General features: G+C 63.6%; 1 protein-coding gene across 3 annotated transcripts in view; it reads right to left on the bottom strand.

Moving 5' to 3' along the window:
• CORO7 (coronin 7) overlaps positions 1–20,430 on the bottom strand; it is a 34,907-nt gene that overhangs the window by 13,831 nt on the left and 646 nt on the right. Inside the window, exons 1-9 of one of the 3 annotated variants that reach the window (XM_015642938.2) lie at positions 20,337–20,424; positions 17,314–17,410; positions 16,999–17,073; positions 15,520–15,590; positions 14,981–15,164; positions 14,347–14,423; positions 13,177–13,227; positions 5,699–5,785; positions 5,379–5,461 (exon numbers count right to left, since the gene is read on the bottom strand). In XM_015642938.2, coding sequence (XP_015498424.1) covers positions 5,379–5,461; positions 5,699–5,785; positions 13,177–13,227; positions 14,347–14,423; positions 14,981–15,164; positions 15,520–15,590; positions 16,999–17,073; positions 17,314–17,410; positions 20,337–20,396 — 785 coding nt within the window. In that variant the 5' untranslated portion in view covers positions 20,397–20,424. Of the gene's footprint in view, positions 1–5,378; positions 5,462–5,698; positions 5,786–6,185; positions 6,256–13,176; positions 13,228–14,346; positions 14,424–14,980; positions 15,165–15,519; positions 15,591–16,998; positions 17,074–17,313; positions 17,411–20,336; positions 20,425–20,430 lie in introns of those variants that run through there. The other 2 variants (XM_033517843.1, XM_033517844.1) reach the window with 2 other exon arrangements.

Below are 20,430 nucleotides of genomic sequence, written 5' to 3'. Positions count from 1 at the left end.
CCGTGACAAGTGTCAGCCTGCGTGGCCCCCCGGGCCGGGGGCCGCAGCCAGAACCCCCCGCTGCCCGGCCCCAGGAACAGCCGGTTTTGTGCGCTGGCCCTGGCGGGGTGGGCTGAGAGCCGACGCTCTGCAGGTTCCCGCTGCCAAGTGCTTTCTGCTCCAACCCTCTGGTTTTAATCGTTTTCCAATCCTTTATCTTTCGGGCTGGAATTTTCCAGGTTGGGGCCCTGCCCGCCGAGGTATGTTTGATTTGGAGAGAATGAGCACAGAGCGGGGCTGAAGCCGGGGGTCACCGCCGTGCCGCTCCGGGCCGGCCGCTCCGCCGCAGGACACGGCCCTGACCCCCCGGCCCCTCGGTGCCGCTCGCCCGGGGCAGGGAGGGCCTCTGGATGCAATTAGGGGCGCGGGGCGTCGGCGGGGCCGTCTGGCGCAGCCCCCCGGCTCCCAGGTGGGCTTCCGGCAGGGCTGGCTCCCATTAGGGCCGGCGCAGCGGCAGGAGGGGCCCCTCGCCGGCGCGGGCGGCTCGCTGCGATGGCCACGCTCGCCCGCTCAAAGGGCCCATTGTGGTCCTCTCCCCACAGATTTTTCAAATTAACATCCCGAATTCCTCCCAAAATTGCTGCTGTGTAAATATTTTCGCTGCGAGCTTTGTATATTTTCCAGCCTCGCGAGGAGGAGAGAAGAAAAGTCCCTGGCGGAGCCGCGGCCTCGCGCCGGGTGCCCCCGGCCGGCCGCCGCCCCCGAGCCCGGGCCAGACCCTGGCGTGTCCCTTGTCGGCACCGGCGTCAGGAGCCCTCCAGCCCCTCCTGGCCCCTCACTTCCCCCCTCCTTTGCCTCCGTGATGTGCCCTTCCCCTAACAAAGCCGATTTCCCCATTTGCAAGGAGCTGGAGGTTTGCAGGGGACCCCTTGGCACTTCAGCTTCCAGCAGCTCCAGAGTGAGGGAGCTACAGTGGAGGTGCCACGAGGGCAGTCTCCAAAGTTAGGGCTCACCTTTGGCAGGTGAAGCACCCCTGGGACACCTCGAGCCAAGGATTTTGGGGTGCCAGCTGCACAAGGGGGGCAGCAGGGCTGAGCCTTGGCACGGAGGTGATGGGGACACTGCAGCCAGGGCAGGGCTTGGCCCCCACCCACACCCACATCTGCATCCGGGCAGCCCTGCGGGAGAGCAGCAGTGCCCAAAATGGGACCGTCCAGCCCCTGTGGCTTCCTGAATCCCAGCACAAAATTCCCCTGGCCACTGCCAGCCCCATCCCGCGCCAGGAGCCGCTCCGAGCGGCACATCGTGCGGCGCTTCTAATTCCTGCGAGCTGAATCAGCGCCGACAAGGATTGCAAAACCCCCTGAAATGGACCCAAAAAAAAAGCTCTCTCTCTGTGCGATCCAGCGGGGCCGGTAAGCGAGAGTCCCGGCCAGAGCCACCGGCAGGATGAGGGCTCGGCAGGGAGCCACAACGGGAGGAGCCGTCGGCTTCACCCAGGCAAATCCTGCCTGCACCCTGACGTGGCAAGGCTGGAGGGCTCTGGTCTCCCAAAAAATCACCACTGGTCCTAGGCACGGCCCCACGGAAACCAAAGACGGGTCCCTCAGGTCCCCGCGTCTGGAGCAGCGCCCCGAGAGGTCATGCCTCGGTGCCAGGGGTCTGGATGTCCACTCTCGGGGGGAGGACAGGTGTGTGCCCATCACACAGACCCCAGTGCTGCCAGGAAGAGCTTTGGAGCTCGTCTTCCTGGAAAGCTGGGGAGGCCAGGGAGCACTGTCTGGCCACCGAGGCTGTGGCTCATCTGGAAGTGATTTGGGCACTGCCATCCCACCCCAGCGCTGGGCTATTTTTACCCAGTGGAATTACGGGACAGGCGACATGGGCTGGGTGGTTGCCCCGCCTTAACCCCTTCATGTGGCTGCCCAGTAGCTCCATGGGGATATGTCCCACTGGGGTGACACCTGATGGGGTGGGGTGGCCTCTCCCCTTCCTTGAGTCTGAGGGTGGCAGCCAAGCTGGGGCAGGGAAAAAACCCTTTCCCACTGATGGCAAGCACACATCAACCCTTGTGATCTGTAGGGGGAAGGGGACAGGGATGGGGACAGGAATGAACCCGTCCTGCTTAGGGCTCTTCCTGCTGGGGTGGGTTTTTTCAGAGACCCCCAAAACACCTAACATGACCCAAATGGGGTGCCAAGCCCCAGGAAAAAGCAGTGCAGAGGGTGACAGTGGGAACATGTGCCTTGGTGGGCTTGGGTGCCCTGGTCCTGGGAGATGCCAGGGCTGCAAGCCTGACCCCAGGAGCTGGCTCAGCCACAGGCTTTGGCTGGGCATGGGCAGGGGTGGGTGTTAGGGACTGAGCCCCCTGGGCCCCTCCATGTCCTACTCCAGAGCTGGGGGAGCCAAACAGCCCCAAATCCCTCCACAAACATTCTGCTGTGCCAACTCCCTGCTACAGGCAGGTCCCAGCTATGGCACTGCCCGGCTCTGTCAGACTTAGCACCATGAAGGGTGGTGGCGATCCAGCTGTCCCCATCCCTCAGCCATCCTGCCCTAGAGAGACATGCCCACTGTTGGAACATGCCATGGGGGGGTGTGTGGCTTCCTGGGACCTCTGCTGACCTTGGAATCTCATCCCTCCTGAGCCATAGCCTTGAGCTGGCTGTGGCACCCCAGAGACTCCCTGGGGACATTTTCAGGATATCAAAAGAAGCAGTGAGCCAAGGGAGCTGCTGTTCTTCTGTCACCATGGTGGTGACAGCACCGTCCCAGGGCAGTGCTGCGCTGGCCGCCGGGTGTGCGGCAGCATGGTCTGGTCAGTGACCCCAAGTTGGAGCCGGTAACCCAACCCTGCTGGTGCTGGTTACAATTTAGGGCAACAATAACCCATTGAGGCCCCTTCCTGGCTCCTGCCCTGCTGCTCCTTGATCTAATTAAAGGGGGCCAGGGGGGACAAAACCTGAGCCGAAGGAACATCAGGTACCCAGAGGTGGCACATTGAGGACCAGGATGTGGAGAGGGGACATGGCCACCCACACCTCCCACCTCCTGCTCCCTCAGGGTCTGGGCATTGGGGGGGTCAGCTCTTAAGCATGGCCCTGACATGCTTGGGGTGCTTTGAAAATGATGTTTGTGTGGTCAGAAATATCTCACCTGCTCAGGATTTGGAAACAGAACCTCCAAAAGGCACATGTGGAGGTCCATGGGGCTGGTGCCTCCCACTCTGCCCTCTTCCAGGGATGCTGGATAGGAGCACAACCAGCCTGAAGGGTTTGGTGCTGCTGTGGGCATTGGGGTGAGCACCCTGGGGTGACTCCCACCTTGGGGCACGCCATGGTCCTGCTTTGGGGTGCCATGGGGCAGCGTGGTGCCGGTTCGGCGGGCGCGGTGGGGATGCGGTAGGGATGCGGTGGGGATGCGGACTCCCCTTCCTGCCGGCCTGGCGTCAGTAATGAATGGTATGAGTTTCCTGCCCGCCCACTGATTGCTTCCTCAAAGAGTTTCAACGAGCTGCTGCTGCTGCTGCTGCTGCTCCCCAGGCACCGCTGCACTGCCCAAACCATCCCCGTGCCCCACGCTGGGCACCCGGGGCCACGCCGGAGATCCTCAGCCAGCCCCGCTGCTGCTCCCCATCCCGGCGGGGCTCAGTGCCTGTCCCCCGGTTCTTGGTCTGCCCCAAGCAGATCTGGTGATCTGGTGACCCCAAGACCATCCGCCCCGTGCCCTTGCCGAGGCTCCACGGCTCCTGAGCGTCGCGGCCGTGCTCGGGATGACTCTGCCGGAGGGAGAACGCGGCCCCCGCTCGGCACCTCCGCCGGGAGCCAGCCCAAATCCCCCTCCGCCATTTGTCATCTCCGCCAGATTTACAGGCGGGAGCGCTCGGGGCTGGAAGCGCGGTGGCCCCGGCGCGGTTGCCTAAAAACAGCACCTCCCCAGCACGGGGGGGTCTCCGCTCGCCCCCGCCGCCCCCAGCCCCTCTCGGCTGGCCCCGCCACGCAGCCGGAGGGCCCCGGAGTGACGCGCAGGCAGCGCCCGCCAGCCGCATTCCTGCGCCGATAAACCCGGCAGCCAAAATAACTGCAGCCTGTGCTGAGGGGGGCGAGCACAGCAGCGCCTGCATCCCATTTAGCCCGGCTGGCTCGCCCCAGCCCAGCGAGGATTCGGGGTAATTCCCAATGGATTCTCTGCCAAGAGCAATAATGGACCCCGAGGTGACCCCTTGTAGCAGCCTCAGCCTCCCCTGAGAGCGTTCAGTGGACACTGATGATGGCCTTTGCTCACTGAACTGGCAGAGCTGGTGAGCAGGAGAGCTGGGAGCTGCTACCCTGGCAGCTGGCAGGAGGGTGAGGGATGCTCAGGCAGCCTCTCCCCCTGCTCTCATCACACCAACACCACCCCACCATGCCCAGGGCAGGTCCTCTCCTCTCCTGTCTGTCCTGGCTGCTGCCAGCTCTGGCCTGGAGCTGACACTGGTGTGGGGGCTGCTGGCAGGGCAGCCAAGGGGCTGTCACAGCTCACTCAGCCCCTCACCAGAGGCCCTGCATTGGCTGCCGACCACCCAGCCTGCCCCAGCATCCCGGGCCATCACAGAGCCAGCTCGGCACACAGTGAGGCTCCCAGCAAGCCAGTGCTTTGCCAGCAGCCCTGGGAAGAACTGGTGGCCTCCAGTGCATCCCAACAAGTACTGTGCCCCAAACCCCCATTACCCTGGTGGGATGAAAAGACAGCCTCCTCCTCCTCCTCCTCCTCCCATTTCCTTGCCCACATGGTGACGCCAGGCCAGCTCACTGGGCAGCGTGGGAGAGGCCAGGTCAACTCTAACTGGAGGGTTCCCAGCCTTGGCAGTGCCCTGCAGATGGAGACAGCTCCATCATGCCGTGACAAGGGGCACTGACCCCTTACACCACCAAAGCTCCTTTTCCACTTCCCCAGGGGTGCCTGGTGAGCGCAGCCCGGCCACAGCTGGCTGGGCAGCCAGCACGGCACCGCGGCACAAAGCACGGCAGGAGTGGGAGGCCAGGGCTGAGCTGCTCTGGTGTTCCAGCAGCGCCAAAGGGATTCACTTGCCTGCAGCATCTCGTGGTGCTGCCCCAGTGCACAAGCCCACCCAGCCAGCAGCCACCTCAGACGCTGTCCCCAGCAGTGCCACCACACACCACAGCACTACAGAACACCTCTGTGCCCTCACCAGGACTCTCTCTGCCCTCTCACCAAAACCGTGATGGGGATGCGGCTGTGCGGTCCCCAGCTTTGTCACCAGCTTTGTGGCTGAGAGCTGCTGGTTCCAAGAGCTCCCTGCCAGCTCCTGCTCCACCACCACGCTCCTGATGGGTCTGTGACCACGACATCTCCACTGCTCACCCTCCCTCACTCCCATGCTGAGTCCCCGTCCCTACCCAGGTGAGGTGTCCAGTGCCACGGTGAGAGTCGCCCCGGTGAGCTTCCGCGTGTCCCACAGCTTCACCTCCCGCTCCCGCATCTGCAGAGACACAGACACGGCGTCAGTGGGCACCGGGGCTGCCTGGATGGCTCCGCGGTGCCGCCGCCTTCGCCAGCCACCTTCCACCATCCCAGCAAGGGCCAGGGCACTTGGCAAGGGGACCTCCTGCTTTCATGGGGGACAGGCCGTGCAAAAAGCACTTGGCAGCCTCAGGGAGCAACTACTGGGCTGGAACATGCCAGTGGTGCCAGGGCCACCTTCCTGGTGAGGACGTACCTGGCTGAACCCGACGGAGATGAGGAAATCGCTGGAGCCCATCCAGAGCAGCCGGGAGTCCTTGTTGTTGTCATGTCCCGGGACACTCTGCAAGGCACAGGAGACAGGGCTCTCAGTACTGCTGCCAGCCACACTGGACACATTCAGGGGACGTGTGCTTCACCAGCCATGGTTGTGAACTGCCCCGAGTGCTGGCTGCTGGCTCTGCTGAGAACTGCCCTGGGGACAAAGCAGTGGGGACAGCCTGCAAGCAGTGACAGCCCTGACTCCCTCCCATGCCAGCGTGGTTGCCTCGTGGAGCAGCTGGCCCAGCTCCCAGCAAGCACTGGAGGGTGGGAGCAGGTAACGTGAGTGTGACAGGCCACGGGATGGCTCCCACATCCCCAGGGCTCTCACCCAGGGTGAGGGGGACAGAGTGCTGTGAAGAAGCTGCTCCATGCCACGCAAGAGGAGGCTCTGCCATGGTGATGATGACAGAAGGACTTACTTCCCTGGCTGCACCTCCAGGCTCTTTATCCGTGCTGAATCCTGGCTCCTGGAGCTGGATGCCCCGTGTGTGCCCAGAGGCTACTGAAACACGGCAAACTGAGCCTGGCCACGTTCACCAGACTGCTCTAATCCCCTGCCCTGCTTCACCTCTCCCCTGGGCTCCCTGTGGGGGTGGGACCCCCAACCCACATCCTGTCCCCATCGTGGTCCTGCTGAGGATAGGAGGGGAAGAGCTTCCACGGGGCTGTCAGCGGGTGTTTCCCGGCTCCCATGTGGTCCCCAGATGGGTCCTGCGGTTCCCGGCGCCCCAGTGGGAGCCGGCAGCCAGCCTTGGCCCGCGGCACAGGCGGCGCTCGCAGCCCCTTGTTCTCACTGAGGAGCGCCAAGAACTGGCTGCTAACGAGTTCAGAGCTGGCAGGGAAAGCGGAGGGCTCTGCCAGAGCCAAACCCGGCACGGTGCTTCCAGGACAGGGCAGGGGCACCAGGTGTGGGGGCAGGAGGGGTGGGGTGAGCACCGATTGTGCCCACGGAGGAGCCGTGAGCTGCATCCCCCTTGGTGCGAGCACTGTGACCACCGGCCACGACCCCACTGTGACCGCCAGCGAGGCTCTGCCACCGCGGCAGCCGGAGAGGGGCCATGGAGGGGCCGCACCTCCCACCCCTCACTGGAGCAGCTCTGCTGGAGCAGCCTCCAGCCCCAGAGTGGTGCCACTGTCTGGAGAGAGCCAGGGTGGGAGCAGGCGTGCGGTGCCAAGCTTGTTGTGCCCTGGCTCCGTCACGCCAGCTGCCCTGCCAGCACAAACACGGCTCGCTTGGAAGAGGCAGCGCTGGCCAAGCTGAGCCCGGCGCTCCCAACCGCAGGGCCAGGATGTGGGGCAGGAGGGGCCTGGTCCCCACCGCCAGCACGCTGGCAGCGAACCCAGCGCCCGGCAGGGAAAGGACCTGGAGAAGGGAACGTGTCCCAGGATCGGTGCCAAGAGGGATGGAAACTCCAGGAGTCGGGGCCAGCCCGCGCGTCAGCCAGGAGAGCACTTCTGCACCTAAGCTGCGGCAGCCACAGCTCAGCATCTGCAGATCCCATAACCCCTGGGTCCCGCGGGTGCCCCGGACCCGCTGGCAGCAGCGGCAGCCCCGGGGCGGTGGCAGGGCTGGAGGAGGGCAGGCAGGGCGCTGCCGCGGCGCTCCCAGCCCCCGGCGTGCCGGCTGAGGCGCAGGGCCATGTTTTCTGCATTAGTTCCATCCCGGCTGAGCTGTACGTATGGCAGCAAGTATGCGGGAGGCTGGGGCTCCGTGCTCAGCCCGTGCAGATGTTGCCAGAGGTGAGCGTGCGGACAGCAGCTCCCCTGGTGCAGAGGGTCTTGGCAGGGACCGAGCCGTGTGGCCTGGCACTGAGAGTGGACACTGGTGTGGTTCAGCCCTGGGACACCCGTGGGGCTGCTGTGGACCCCTGGGGCTGGCAGAGCTGGGCAGAGACCCTGGCACCTTTCCCGGAGTGATGCTGGAAGCCCGGGAGCAGGGAACCAGCCAAGGGATGGGCGTCCCTCCTGAGCCGCTTGTCCTCCCGGCAGGCTGCAAGGAGCCCACCAGCTCTGGGCCAGCACGCAGGGATCCAAGGAAGCCTCCCAGCTCCCTGCCGGTGCCCAGGCAGCCCAGGCTCCTCCCGCCCATTGCAGGGATTCAGCCCTGCCGGTTTTGGGCAGCCCAGGCTGGGGGGAGCCTGTGACCCCCCCTCCCCCCCTCGGAGCCAGATCGGCTGCATGGGGAGAGTTTTCAGGGTTTTCTCTTAGTCTCAACCCATCCCTCCTAGGCAGGCTGGGGTAAGGTGCTGGTTGCCATGGGAGTCCCCAGCCCTTCTCCCCGTGCAGCCCCGGGGGCTGCGGGGGGCCCAGGGCCGGCGTGTCGGACGCAGCTGTTGGCAGCGATGCGGCGGGGTCGGGGAGCTGGGAACAGCTGCCCGCAGGGAGCGGCCGCTTCGGCTCCGCGGCTGCCTGGGAGAGCCCCACACAAAGCCGAGGCTGCTCCCTGTCTCCCCGAGAGCCGTCACCCTGAGCCGGATGCAGGGCAGGGAGAGCCGGAGGTGGGAGCGCAGGGCAGAGCCCTGGGGCTGGGAGGTGGCCGGGGGGTTCAAAGCTCTGCTCTTGGCAGAGCCCCCGTGGCTGGCAGGGCTGGGACAGCTCAGCCCTGCCCGTGGCTAACAGCCCATGAGCATGGCTAACAGCCCACGGATATCTGATCCCCGTGGGAAGCAACCCCAGCAGCGGGATCTGCGTGGGCACAGGAGGCACCAGTGCCAGGCTGAGCTATCCCCTTGCCAGGGGGTGCCAGGGCAGGAAGGCTCTCCCCTGGCCAGGCACTGTGGGGGTCTCTGGGGACAGACACCCAGTCCGGGTCCTTGCATATGGGGAAGCCGTTGCTCCTTGCACACGCCACGAGGCTGTGGGCAGCAGGAGGAACGGCTTCCCGGGAGCCGAGAGGGTTAACCACGCACCGAATCCTCCTCTCCGAACAAGAATGTGAGTGATCTCTTTCCCTTGCCAAATCCCAGTTACTCCAGAGGTAACCAGGAGAACAGAGCAGCCTCTCCCAGGCTAGCCCTGCTCCTGGTCTCTGCCCAGAGCTCAAGGAGACCAGGAGCAGTCACCTGCCCCAGGGGACTGCAGAGATCCCACAGAGCTGTGGGGCTGCTCCAGCAGCCATCACACTGCCAGCACTGGCCCTGCCCTCTGCCAGGTGTGTGGTGTCTGTGTGTCACACACGCTCTGCCTCTCCCCTCACCACCAGCACAGCCCCCATGCAACCCCTCCTGCCCTCAGTGAGGCCAAGGCCGTGTCCCAGAGGATGCTGTGGGGCCAGCAGGGGCAGAAGGGTGGGTGGGCTCCAGTGGGCACAGACACCACAAGGCTGGGATGGGAGCAGGACCTCCCTCCCTGGGCAGGAGAGGGGGACTCACTGGCCAGAGGGGTGGGCAGGCTGCAGCCCCCAGCTCCCAGCCCTCCTCCACTGCCTCTCCCCTCTTCCTGCAGCCACCAGCCCCACAAGCCCTCCTATGATGCCCTCAAATCCCCAAACACCTTTGCCCTCTGGAGAGGAGCCTGCCAGGAGTCCCAGGTCAGGCACAGGCTGGGGCTCCTGAAATACCATGAGGAGCCCCAGCCCCAGTCATGGAGATGCCAACCTGTGTGGGCCTGAGCTGGTGAGGCCATTCCCAATGGGAGGGATGGGCACCCAGGCGAGGGCGAGCCAGTGCCACTGCACACCCACACCCCTTGAGATGCCTCTGGCTCATTCCAAATCCTCCTCGACTTCCCCATGTCTGCCATACCAAGCGGCATTCCTGGGAAGGACGGCCGAGGGGGAAGCGGAGCAGAGGAAATATAAACAGTCCCGTGCAGCTACGCTGGGGAACAGAAGCATGAGAGCGCCGAGCGTGCGGTGCTATAAATAGGCTGCCCAGAGTCAGGCCAACTTTTTCATAGCTTCCCACGGTCTCCTTGGGAATGTGGGATGCTGTGGACCTTCCCCCAGCCTGGAGGAAGCTGCTGCCGAGGCTGGGAGTCAGGTACCCCTGGGGTGACCCCAGCGTGGGATACCGTGATGATGGAACAGTGGGAGGAAGGCTGAAGTCTCTCTATGTCCTGATGCGCCTCCCTGATGATGACAAGCGGTCCCCAGCCAGCCCTGGGCCGACAGCTGGATCCTGGACAGAGGCGACATGTCAGGGTCCATGGAGCTCTGGCTGTGGGCACAGCCAGATCACCCCAAACCTGGCTTTCCACAGCATCACCCTGCACCATGGCCACGCTGCCCCCAGGGACCCTCTCCATGGTGTATCTCCCACTGTGGCACAGCTGATGTCGTCCACGGGATGGCGGCTGTGGTTTGGGACAGGGGCTGGAGTCCCTCTTTCCCCCGAGACCTTGAGCAGGGCTGGGACAGCACCGGCTGTGCTTGGTCTGTGAGCATCGGCTGCTGCCCATCACTGAGCTCTGCCCCCGGCACAGCCCACGAGCTGTGGGGACAAACCCCCGGCGGGGACAAACCCCCAGGGACACTCTCCCAGCTGTCCCCGGGCGCCCTCAGCCCCGGCCCCGCTCATTAGCACAGCTCATTAGGACGTGAGCGGGGCGTGCGCTGCCCCGGTGCGCGGCCGTTCCCTCGCCCCCGGCCCTGCCCGAACGCCGGCGGAGGAAGTTTCTCGTGAGAACGGAGCCGGCTCCTCTCCATCCCACACTGGCCGCGCTCAGCGGCTGCCCCGCAGCTCCACACGGAGGGTGCCTGTCCCAGGCCTGTCCCGGGAGCCAGGTGCTGGCCAGATGCACACACAGCCCCTCGCACCGACCTGCACAGCTCCATGTGTGGAGGAGGATGCGGCCCGTGGGCTCTGTACCCAGGGGAAGGTGCCCAGAGCAGTGGGCAAGCAGAGATGCCACCTTAATAGCCCACAGCATATGCGAATCACTGCCCTCCACTGTGCTGGGGACACACCTGAGGCATGAGCTGGGCATGGCACGGGCATGGAGCTTCCCGCTGCTCAAGCTCCCTGCTCAGCCTTGTGTCCCCTGTCCCACCAAGGGCAGGACCCAGGGGACACGGGAGGGACCTTTGGTGGGGTTTGCACGGGGATTGCAGGAGGGTGAGGACAGGAACTGCGACACTGAGCCTCGGCAGGGCCAAAGCCGCAAGGGAGAGGATGTGAATCGCTTCCAGGGGGAGGGTCAAGGCGAGGAGGGCGACCACCAGCCTGTGGGAGGGGAGGACAGGCCGGGGCAGCGCGGCCTTGGGAGGGGATAAGGCAGAGCACAGAACTCACAGAATTCTTTGGAACAACAGTGGTGCTTGGACCTGGACCCAGCCAGCAGCGGGAGCGTGGCTGCAGGGGGTGGCAAGGCAGGACCCAGGACAGCCCTGATGCTCACAACGGGGCTGCAACAAAGGGATGGGGATCCAGCAGGATGAGGCCACTGCTGTCCCAAGGGAAATCATGGCCCTGGGTACATACCAGGCACCCCACAGGGTCAGCCAGACCCCGGCCACGCTGCGTCACACACGTCTGCCCGCTGCTGGGATGTGCTCAAAATAGCTGCCACGGGCGTAGCCAGGAATGGGGGGTCAGGTCCTGGCGGGGACATGGCCACGGGGTGTGGGCAGCCTGTCAGTCACCCTCTTTGTCACCCACCTCAGTCCCCAGCCCCATGTGTGCCACATCCATGGCACCTGAGAGCAGCAGCAGGTACTAGGAGGAGCGACCCCTCCTCCCTGAGCTTCTTATTTTAGCTCCTTCTCATTCTTTTCCCCTGCTCTAAACAAAGGAATGTTTAATGAGGCAGGCTTGGCAAATTAAGAAATCCAGCCGGAGGAGCAGCCTGGGGCTGGCTCTCAGCTCCACGGAGGGACCAGGGTGAGCCGGCAGCAGGACCCTGTGCTGGCTGTGAGGAAACCCAGCCCACGGTGCTGCAGGGGCCAGCACAGCTGGGAAACCCATCCTGCAGCTCACCTCTGCAAAAAAACAGGCAACTTCAAAGCCAGGAGCCTGCGAGGTGCTGGCACCGCACGGCGGCCCCAGCATCACCCGGTTCTGTAACCGCGCTGGCCTGGGGGGAGAAGGAGACTTTCCAACTAACCCAGCCCTCCAGCAATGGGGAAAAAAGAAAAGAACAAAACCCAGGAGTGTTATTCCTCTTGGCTAAGCAAGCCCTGCGCAAACTTCCAGAGGATTTATGGCACTTTAAAGTTTTCCCCTTCAGCAGAGCACTTCTCCAAGACTAAACATCTCCATCCATTGCGAGCCGGCCGGGGCAGGGCCGCGGCAGTGAAGGTGCATATTTCTCTTGGCAAACACGGAGCGCCGGCCCCAGGCTGGATCAGACAGCAGGGAGGGAAGTGAACTGCCTGCTTTGAACAGCCACCATCATTCACACGTTATTTTTAATAGCTCAGTGAGACAGAGTCCACCCTCCCCAAGAGACTTGGCTCGAGCCCATCGCACTCACAGCTCCGCCATCAGACAGGTCTGGCAGGGGGAGAAGGGGGACCAGGAGGGGAGGGGAGCACTGAGGCCGGTGGTGGATAAATTTTGGAGTAGAGAATGGGATCTTCCAGCCATGCTGAGTGGCAACTGGAGCAGGACAGGATCGTGGCAGCTGCTGGAGTGCTGGGAGCACTTTGCCCTGGCTCGTCTGCACGTGTCACCACCGGGTTTGTGTTTATTTTTTGTGGTGGGGTGTTTATAAGGCTGCCTGAAGGGTCAGGGCATCATTTGTACTGCAGGAAGCACGCAGGGGCTTTTGGGGAGCTCAGCACCTGGGTTATGTGCAAGAGCAGGTGGAAAGTCCTGGTGCAGCACTGGAGCTCCAGGTCTCTTCCATCAGTGCCTGGGTTACTGCTGTGCCTGAGCATTGTCACCAGAGGCCATTGGCTTCCCGAGCCCACAGGCAGCAGGAGATCCACCACGAATCCAGAGTCCACTGCAGCCAGCTCACCCTGCTCTCCACTGCATCCCTCCCTTCCCAAGGCCTTCCAGCCCCTTCTGCAGCCAGAGCCCCAAGCCACAGGAAACCTCTAATAAGAGGCTGTTTGAACTTGACGTCAAGGCTTAAATTCTCTACTTATTTCCTAATCACTGTTATTTGCTGAGTTGTGCGGATCTGACCGCCCAGCCCTTGCCCTCGTCCCCAAGAGCCTTTGGTCTGGCTCCCAGAGGGCAGAGCAGAGCCCAGGAGCCTGCAGAGCCCAGGAGCCCAGAGCCCTCACACCCACAGGGCTCGCCTGGCACGTGCCACTGTGCTGTGCTCCCTGGCCTAGTGGGAGAGCAGGGCCCCCCCTGCCAAACCTCTCCAGGGTTAAGGGGACAGTCCTATTCCCCCTGCCTTCAGCTGCTTGCATCTCTCAAGCCCAGCCAGGGCTGGGATGGTTTGGGGGACCAAAGCTCACCCCCCTGCAGACAAAAGGTTGGGCAGGGCTGCCTGCAGCACATCCAAAAGGGACAGTACCTGGGAGGCAGCTGGGCCTGCTCGGGGGTCAAAGATCCGCAGTTTCTTGTCCTGGTGAGATAAAAGAAAACAGGAGGGTTAAGGACCTCGGGGCCAGCAGGATGTCAGGATGCATTGGGCAGAAGGCTGCAGTGAGCATCCCTCCCCTCCCTGCCCATCACTCTCCTGCCTGCAGTGCCTATTTCTATGGATGGCTTGCACTGTGTTCTCCCATACTGTGGGCAGGGAGGCAACCCCAGAGCCTCACCAGGACCCTGACACCCTCAAAACTGCTCCCAGAAAAGGAGGGAGCCTTCAAAGTAGGGCCAGGGTGCTGTTTGGGGAGCACACACTCTGGCCAGAGCCACGCAGCACAGGGGCTGATCTGCGCCCCAGCTGGCACGGCTTGGCCTTGTGCCCTCTGAGCCAGCTCGCACGCTGGGCACGGGCCTCCATCCATGAGCTGGGACTCCGACCCATCCCGCAGCCTGGCCCTGCACGCTGGGCCGGGCTCCGGGCTCCCCTCGGGGCGCACCGCGGGGCTCCCCCCGCAAACCCTTCGCTCTCCCTCGGCTCGGCGCGGGCTGTGCTCCCAGCCTGGGGCTGTGAGCTCAGAGCTGTTCTCCGAGCCTTCGGGCACGGCCTGGGGTGCTCGTGGCTTGCACGCTCCCCTTGCACGCTCCCCCCTTGCACGCTCCCCCCTTGCACGCTCCCCCCTTGCACGCTCCCCCCTTGCACGCTCCCCTTGCACGCTCCCCCCTTGCACGCTCCCCTTGCACGCTCCCCTTGCACGCTCCCCTTGCACGCTCAGCCACGCCCGCCCGGCCGCGGCCCCCGCGCGTCCCGCAGCGAGCGGCCGGCGCCATCTAGTGCTGCTCCCCGCCCGCCTCCCTTCGGGCTCGCTGACCCCGCTCCTGCCCTTTTCCACCCCAAAACTTCCCGTCCCTCCACGCTCCCCATGCCTGGAAGCGTTCCAGGCCAGACCGGATGGAGCTCTGAGCACCCCGGGCTAAAATAAGGTGTCCCGGCCCGTGACAGGGGGTGGAACGAGACGAGCTTTAAGGTCCCTTCCAACTCAAATCATTCTGGGATTCTGTGAAACGGGTGCCGCCCAGGATCAGGGTGCATCCAGCAGCTGGCACAGCCCATCCATGCCGTGCCATGGCGAGGTCACCCCTGGGCACTGCTCACCTTGCAGGAGGTGCCCAGGAGGTGGCCATCTCGCTTCCAGGTCAGGCTCTGCAGCTGGTCCCCGTGGGAATCCAGGACTGCGGGGATAAAGCAGGGTCAGGATCAAGTAGGGCTTCCCCTGCAGACAGGGCAGGAGCCATCACTCTCCCACCCAGAATATTTCCCAGGAGAAATGATCTGGTCTTTCCAAAGGGCTGGTGGCAGCCAGGACCCGTGGGAGCCTGCTGTGTCTGCAGGGAACATTCCTGCAGGAGCTGGAGACAAAGGGCAGGAGCCCTGCAAAAGGCACAGGCCTACGCTGCCACCCACCTCCTCTCCCCCTCGGGGTGGAGGTGTGGGCAAGGCAGGTCAGCCACCACCCACATCTACCCTGGGACATGCAGAGAGAGGGACCTGCCACCCAGGGGATCCCCAGCAGAGATCCTGCAGACACCTTGGCCAGTACCGGAGTGTTTCCATCAGAGCATGGGGGAGCACAGGCACAAGGGGCTGTGGTGCCCTGCCCAAAAAGCCACCTGAGCTGCCTGTTCAGTGACACCGAGGTCAGGCCTCGAGCCCAGGCACTGGCACGGTGAGAACATGGGGCAGACACACAGGGAGGACACGTGTCACGGGCAGTCACAGCCCTGCCTACCTGTCAGGGGCTGCTGCTGCCCCAGGTCCCACACTGTGACTCTCTTCCCTGCAGCGCTGGCCAGGACAGCGTCCGCCGTGGGGTGGAACTGCAGCGCATCCACCGGAGCCCCCGCGGGCCCCAGGGTCAGCCCCGCACTGCCGGGAACGTCCTGGCTGCTCTCGGGCAGGCGCCACACCTTCACCTGCAGCCCCAGGAGAGGAGGGTGGTCAGTCCCAGGGCAGATGAGCAGGACCCAGCTGGGTGCTGGCAGTGCTCCACCTGGGCTCGCTGCTTTCCCAGGCTTTGGTCCCTGAGGTCTCTGAGCATTCCCAGGTGATCCCTCATTGCAGCTTGGTGGGAACAGGTCCAGATGGGTGGAGGCTGATCCTTGACCATCTGTTCTGTCCCCCTGGGGATGTCCCACTCTGCTCTCCGCAGGCTGGCACCCTCCACCCCATGCTCCTCTTACTCCCATCACTCCAGCTCTGCAGTGAACCCCAGAGACATGCTGGGGAGTGTGAGGAGTCCCCTTGGGACCCCTGTCCCTGAGCACTCACCATCTCATCAGCAGAGCCAGTGGCCAGCAGGAGCTGATCGAAGGGTGAGAAGTCAAAGTCAGTGACCACATCTGGAAGGAGAAGGGCAGAAGTTTATCCCCACCTTCCCCTGCAGACAGTGTGTCTGCCCCTCTGCTCTTCCCAGTCTGATTCCTTCCCTACACATACAGCAGTGGGGGGCAGATTCAGCCCCATCAAGGTGTTTTGGAGCAGCTCAGCTTTGCTGTGAGTGCCTGAGCCCCTCTACTGAGCCCCTCTACTCTCCCTCAAAGACCTGCACACCTTTGGCAGGGATAGGAACCCTGGAGGGAGCATCCCCCTGTCTGATCCATGGACTGACAGCCCCACAAGGCGCAGGGACCAGCAGGAACAGCATCAGGGTGTCTGTGCCATGTTCTGCTGGAGCCATGCTGGTGACAAGGCTCCCTTTGTAACACCCCAGGCCGGCATGCCAGCAGCAGGGATGCTCCCGGCAGCAGGGAGCCTCGTGGGAGGTGGGAGGAAGGCTGGCACCAGCAGCAGCAACCCCTCGGATGCATTTGGCACGCTCAGAAAAGTAGGTCACCGTGTACTTTTCCGCTTCCAGGAGACAGGCCCCGCAGGCATGAAGAGCAGGCAGCTCGCTTGGCTGCATCCACCCGGGAGGAGAGAAAATCCATTCCCTGCCACGGAGGCGTTGCTCTGGCACAGCCGGCTTCAAAGGACCCCTGCTGATCTCATTAGGAAGCCGTGGAGGCGGCGCTGGCTCCTGTGCACCCCTCAGGCGCTCCCCGGGGAGCAGAAGAACTCACTGCCTGCTTTTCCAACCTGAGGAAGCTCCTGGTGCCAGGGGCTGAGGTGGCACAGGCTGCGCACTCTGCGCAGCCCTGCAGCCATGCCAGGGCACACACGCAGGGAGGCGGTGCTGGAACCAGCTCCCATCTTACTGCTCTGGTGTAAATTTGGAGAAATGGGTGGGTGGTCAGTGCCCCTCAGGCTGCCACGGCTGCTCCAACACCAGGAGAGGGGCACCCTGAAGTGGGCACCACCCCTTGCTGTGCCTGGGCAGGGCACAGCCCTGCTTCTCTGCCAGCGGCTTCTTCCCTGCCACACTGCCCACATCAGAGCTGCTGGTCCAGCCTGTTCCTCCTGCCTCTGGAGCCAGCGATGCCTGGTGATGCCAACTCCAGCCTGGCACTGGGTGTACTGGGAATTTCAGGGCGTGCTATGAGTAATATGGAAAGGCTGTGCTAGAAAGCTGTGAGGAAGAGCTACATGTTCAGGCCTCACTGCAGCCTGAGAGAGGAAGGAACATGGACTGATTCCAGCCTGGTGTCATCAGAGCCCACAGGTGATGGTCCCTGGCAGGTCCCCATGTCCCTTGCCTGGCAGACAGCCCACCATGGCCTGCCAGGCTTGGACTCATCATCTGACCCCCCCCACAGCCCATGTGGGGCCAAACATGTCCTGTGGAGGTGGGAGGTGGCACCTGACACCCACCTGAGTGGCAGCAGAGCTGAGATATGATCCTCTTGCCCCCATCCTCGCACTCCAGCGGCACAATGCCCAGCACACCTGCAGGAGAGGACACAGGAGCAGGTCAGGAATCCCCCAGCCTGGGACACACAAGGGCCACCCAGCTTTGCAATGCGAGCCAAGAGCTGGGAAACTGTCAGCACTTTTGGGGGATCTCAGGGAAAGCCTCCTCCACTCACTCTGGGGTCTGGGGGACTGACCCACCACCCAGCCCCACAGAGATGCCTGGTACAAATCCATCCCACTCCCTAAGCGGTGCAGGGGACCCTTGTGCCTCACCGGCTGCCTCGGCGTTGAAGGCGATCCAGCAGCAGCTGGCCTTCACATGGTTCCCACAGGATGTGACAGAGCCTGCTCGGATACCACTGATCCAAGCCTGGGATGGAGAGGGAAAAAACATGTCAGGGGCTGCCTTGTTATAGCAGGGCCTGGAGCACGGCTGGAGGAACATTGGCACAGCATGGCCAGAGACCTCAGGCCCAGAGGAGCTCCCATGGTGACAGAGAGCTGGAGACTGCTGACATCAATTGGATTGTCCCATCCTCTGAGGTGTCCCAGGGCAGTGTGGCTGCTCACGATCCTGTCAGAGCACAGCCCCTCCCTGGGGCTGAAGGGTGGGACACAGGAGGATCCCAGCTCCCGGTGCTGCCTCTTCCCAAGACTGGCCCATCCCTGGGCTGTCCCAGTGTGAGAAGTGCTCAGAGGTCTTTGCAATAAACTGGGGCCAGGGAATCTGGATGGGACAAAAGCTCTTGGGCTGTGAAGCACCACAGGGTCAGGCTGTGGCTGACCAAGGCAAATAAACACCTCCAGCAGCACACTTCTCATGTGGAGACAGCTCCAAAACCAACCTCCCACTCTGCAGTGTTTCCCAGGGCTGACCACTGCACTTGTGGGGCCCTGGGACACCCTCCATCAGCCAGACCCTCTCCAGGTGACAGACACCCCACCTCAAGCAGCCACCAGGGCCACAAGCTCCCTGGCACACCCAGGCCCAAGTCCAACCCTTGACAGTGGCAATGGCAGGTGTTTTATGGCTGGCACCAGGCCTTGTGCCCACAGCAGCCCCTGGAGCTGCAGCAGGTGTCCAGAGCAGTGGATACCCCACAAACTGGGCAGGTACCTGGGTAGGGAAGGGAAACCCCGAGCCCCAGGTTTCCTGTCCTTGCACAAGTTCCGTTTGAGGCCTGACAGGGAGCAGTGGTTCCTGCAGCACTTCCTCCTGTCACAGCTCGCTGCAGACCTGTTAACCCTTCTCCTGCCAAAGGCAGGTTCCTGTCCCCACACCCAGCAGGTGGGCAGGGGGCTGCAGTGGGGATGGGGAACAGGTCTGGAGCATGAACAGGACCCTGAAATAAGGGCCCCACTATCTGCATCCCATCACCCTGCACTGGGCCCTCAGTGAGGGGGACACCAGTCACATCTGGCCCCCAACACCCAGGGGTGCCATGCAGGACCCCTGCAGTGAGGTTTCACAGAGCTGGTCCAGCCTGACCCCACGATTTCCCTGTGCACAGGCAGCAGCCCTCAAGGAAGTGATCCTTCCTGCAGCATGCCAGCTCGGCCAGGAAAGCACGTGAAACCATCCTGGCTACATCCCCAGAACAAACTGTGAGCTCTCAAGGACCATCAGCCAGCAGAGCCCTGCAGATGCTGCCTGAAGAGGAGACTCAGATGTGATCCCTGATGTTTACACTGCGCCTCCTGATCCAGCCAGGTCAGGTGTCTGCTCGTGCCTCCATAAACAGGTGCTCAGCTGGGGACAGAACAGAGCTTCCCACTGTGACACCTGAGATGGGTCTGGACACAAGACTTCCTTCTCCACCTCCTGCCCTACGGGGAGCGCATGGCCTCACTTCCAAGGATACAATTCATGCCTTTTGAATGGGAAATGCCTTTTGGAAAGGCCACCTTGCACAGATCCCTCCCTGAACACAGGGAGAGCACGCTGTCCCTCGGAGCTTCCCCATCATGGAACTAACACCATGTCCTGCACAGCCAGGTGTCCCAGCACCCACACCCCACAGGCAGATACACTCCCTGCTGCCAGTGACTCATCTGAAGCCTGGGATTCACAGCCAAACATTCATCCAACTGAGATTTCAGAGACCTGACACCTGCTCTGCAGACACAGCAAGGCTGGCACGCCGTGGGCATGGGGACACCACGTCCCCTCCCACAGCTGAAGCTCAGAGGATGTTTTGGATGCTTGCTGGATTTGCCGAGGCGTGTGAGCACAGACCACGCTGGCTCGGTGCAAGAACAGTTTGGCTGGGAAGTTACAGAGAAGGACTGTGCACACAGCCAAGGGCTGGGAGCAGCAGCAGCCTCCCTCATGGCCATGGTGGTGAGGAGGTGCTGGGTGAAGGGTGCCCAGCTCGGGGAACCTTCAGGAGGGCTGTGTATCCTGGTAACACTCCTCAATGTGACTCACCCAGCCCTGACCCTGCATCTCTGCCCCCTGCCCTGCCAAATCTGTAGGGACAGGGATGTGGGAGACTGCCTTGGCCCAGCTCTGTGGTTTGGGCACAGCACAGCAGGGCTACCCATTGCCAACACCATGCCAGGATGGATTGTGATGCTTGGCATGATTGGAGCTGGCTGTTCATGGAGCAGAGGCCGGAGTTGGGCACCACATGGCTCTGTGCTGCCCAACGAGACCCCCAGAGCTGCCTGAGCTCAACAGCTCATGGCCGGGGTGATGGAGCTCAGCAGCATCCCGTGGGGCCCAGCACTTCCTCTGTGCCTGTGAAAGCGGGGTGGCAGAGCGGGGTGGCAGGAGTGAGGCCCAGCATCTCACACTCACTGCATGGCTCCCTGGCTGGCACAGACCAGGAGGGTGAGATACCGAACGGCAGCGGGCAGCAAGAACCGGGGATGCACCGTCTGTGCCAGCCGTGCCCAGCGGCAGGAGCGGAGCTGCCACCATGGGACGGGTACCCCATGCCAGCCGCTGTTGGCCATGGGGACTCCCCCGGCCGAGGAGAGGGCTGGGGTTCCCCAGCAGCCCCACCTGCGGAGCGCCCGGGGCCCGGATCCTCCGCGGACGCCGGGATGGGAGCAGCGGGTGCCAAGGAGGGGCCGTCCGGGCGACGCACCCGCCCCGCAGCCGGGGGACGCGGGCACGGCCCCGCCACACCGGCGATGCCGCAGCTGCGGGGCCCAGAGCCGCGCCCTGCCGGTGCCGCGGGGCGGGGTCGGTCCTGCCCTGTCCCCGTGCCTGTCCCTATCCCTGTCCACCGGCAGCGCCGGCCCCGCCGCCCCCGCGATCCCCCGGCACTGGCGGGTCCCGCAGCGCTCACCTCCCTGCGGGGCAGCCGGGCCTCGGTGTGCCGGAACTTGGACGCCTTGAAGCGGTTCATGGCGCTCCGGTTGTACCGCACCGAGCCGTGCCCG

The sequence above is a fragment of the Parus major genome, chromosome 14 (genome assembly GCF_001522545.3).
Source record: "Parus major isolate Abel chromosome 14, Parus_major1.1, whole genome shotgun sequence".
Lineage (NCBI taxonomy): Eukaryota > Metazoa > Chordata > Aves > Passeriformes > Paridae > Parus > Parus major.
This window is presented reverse-complemented; position numbering and strand designations above follow the sequence as displayed.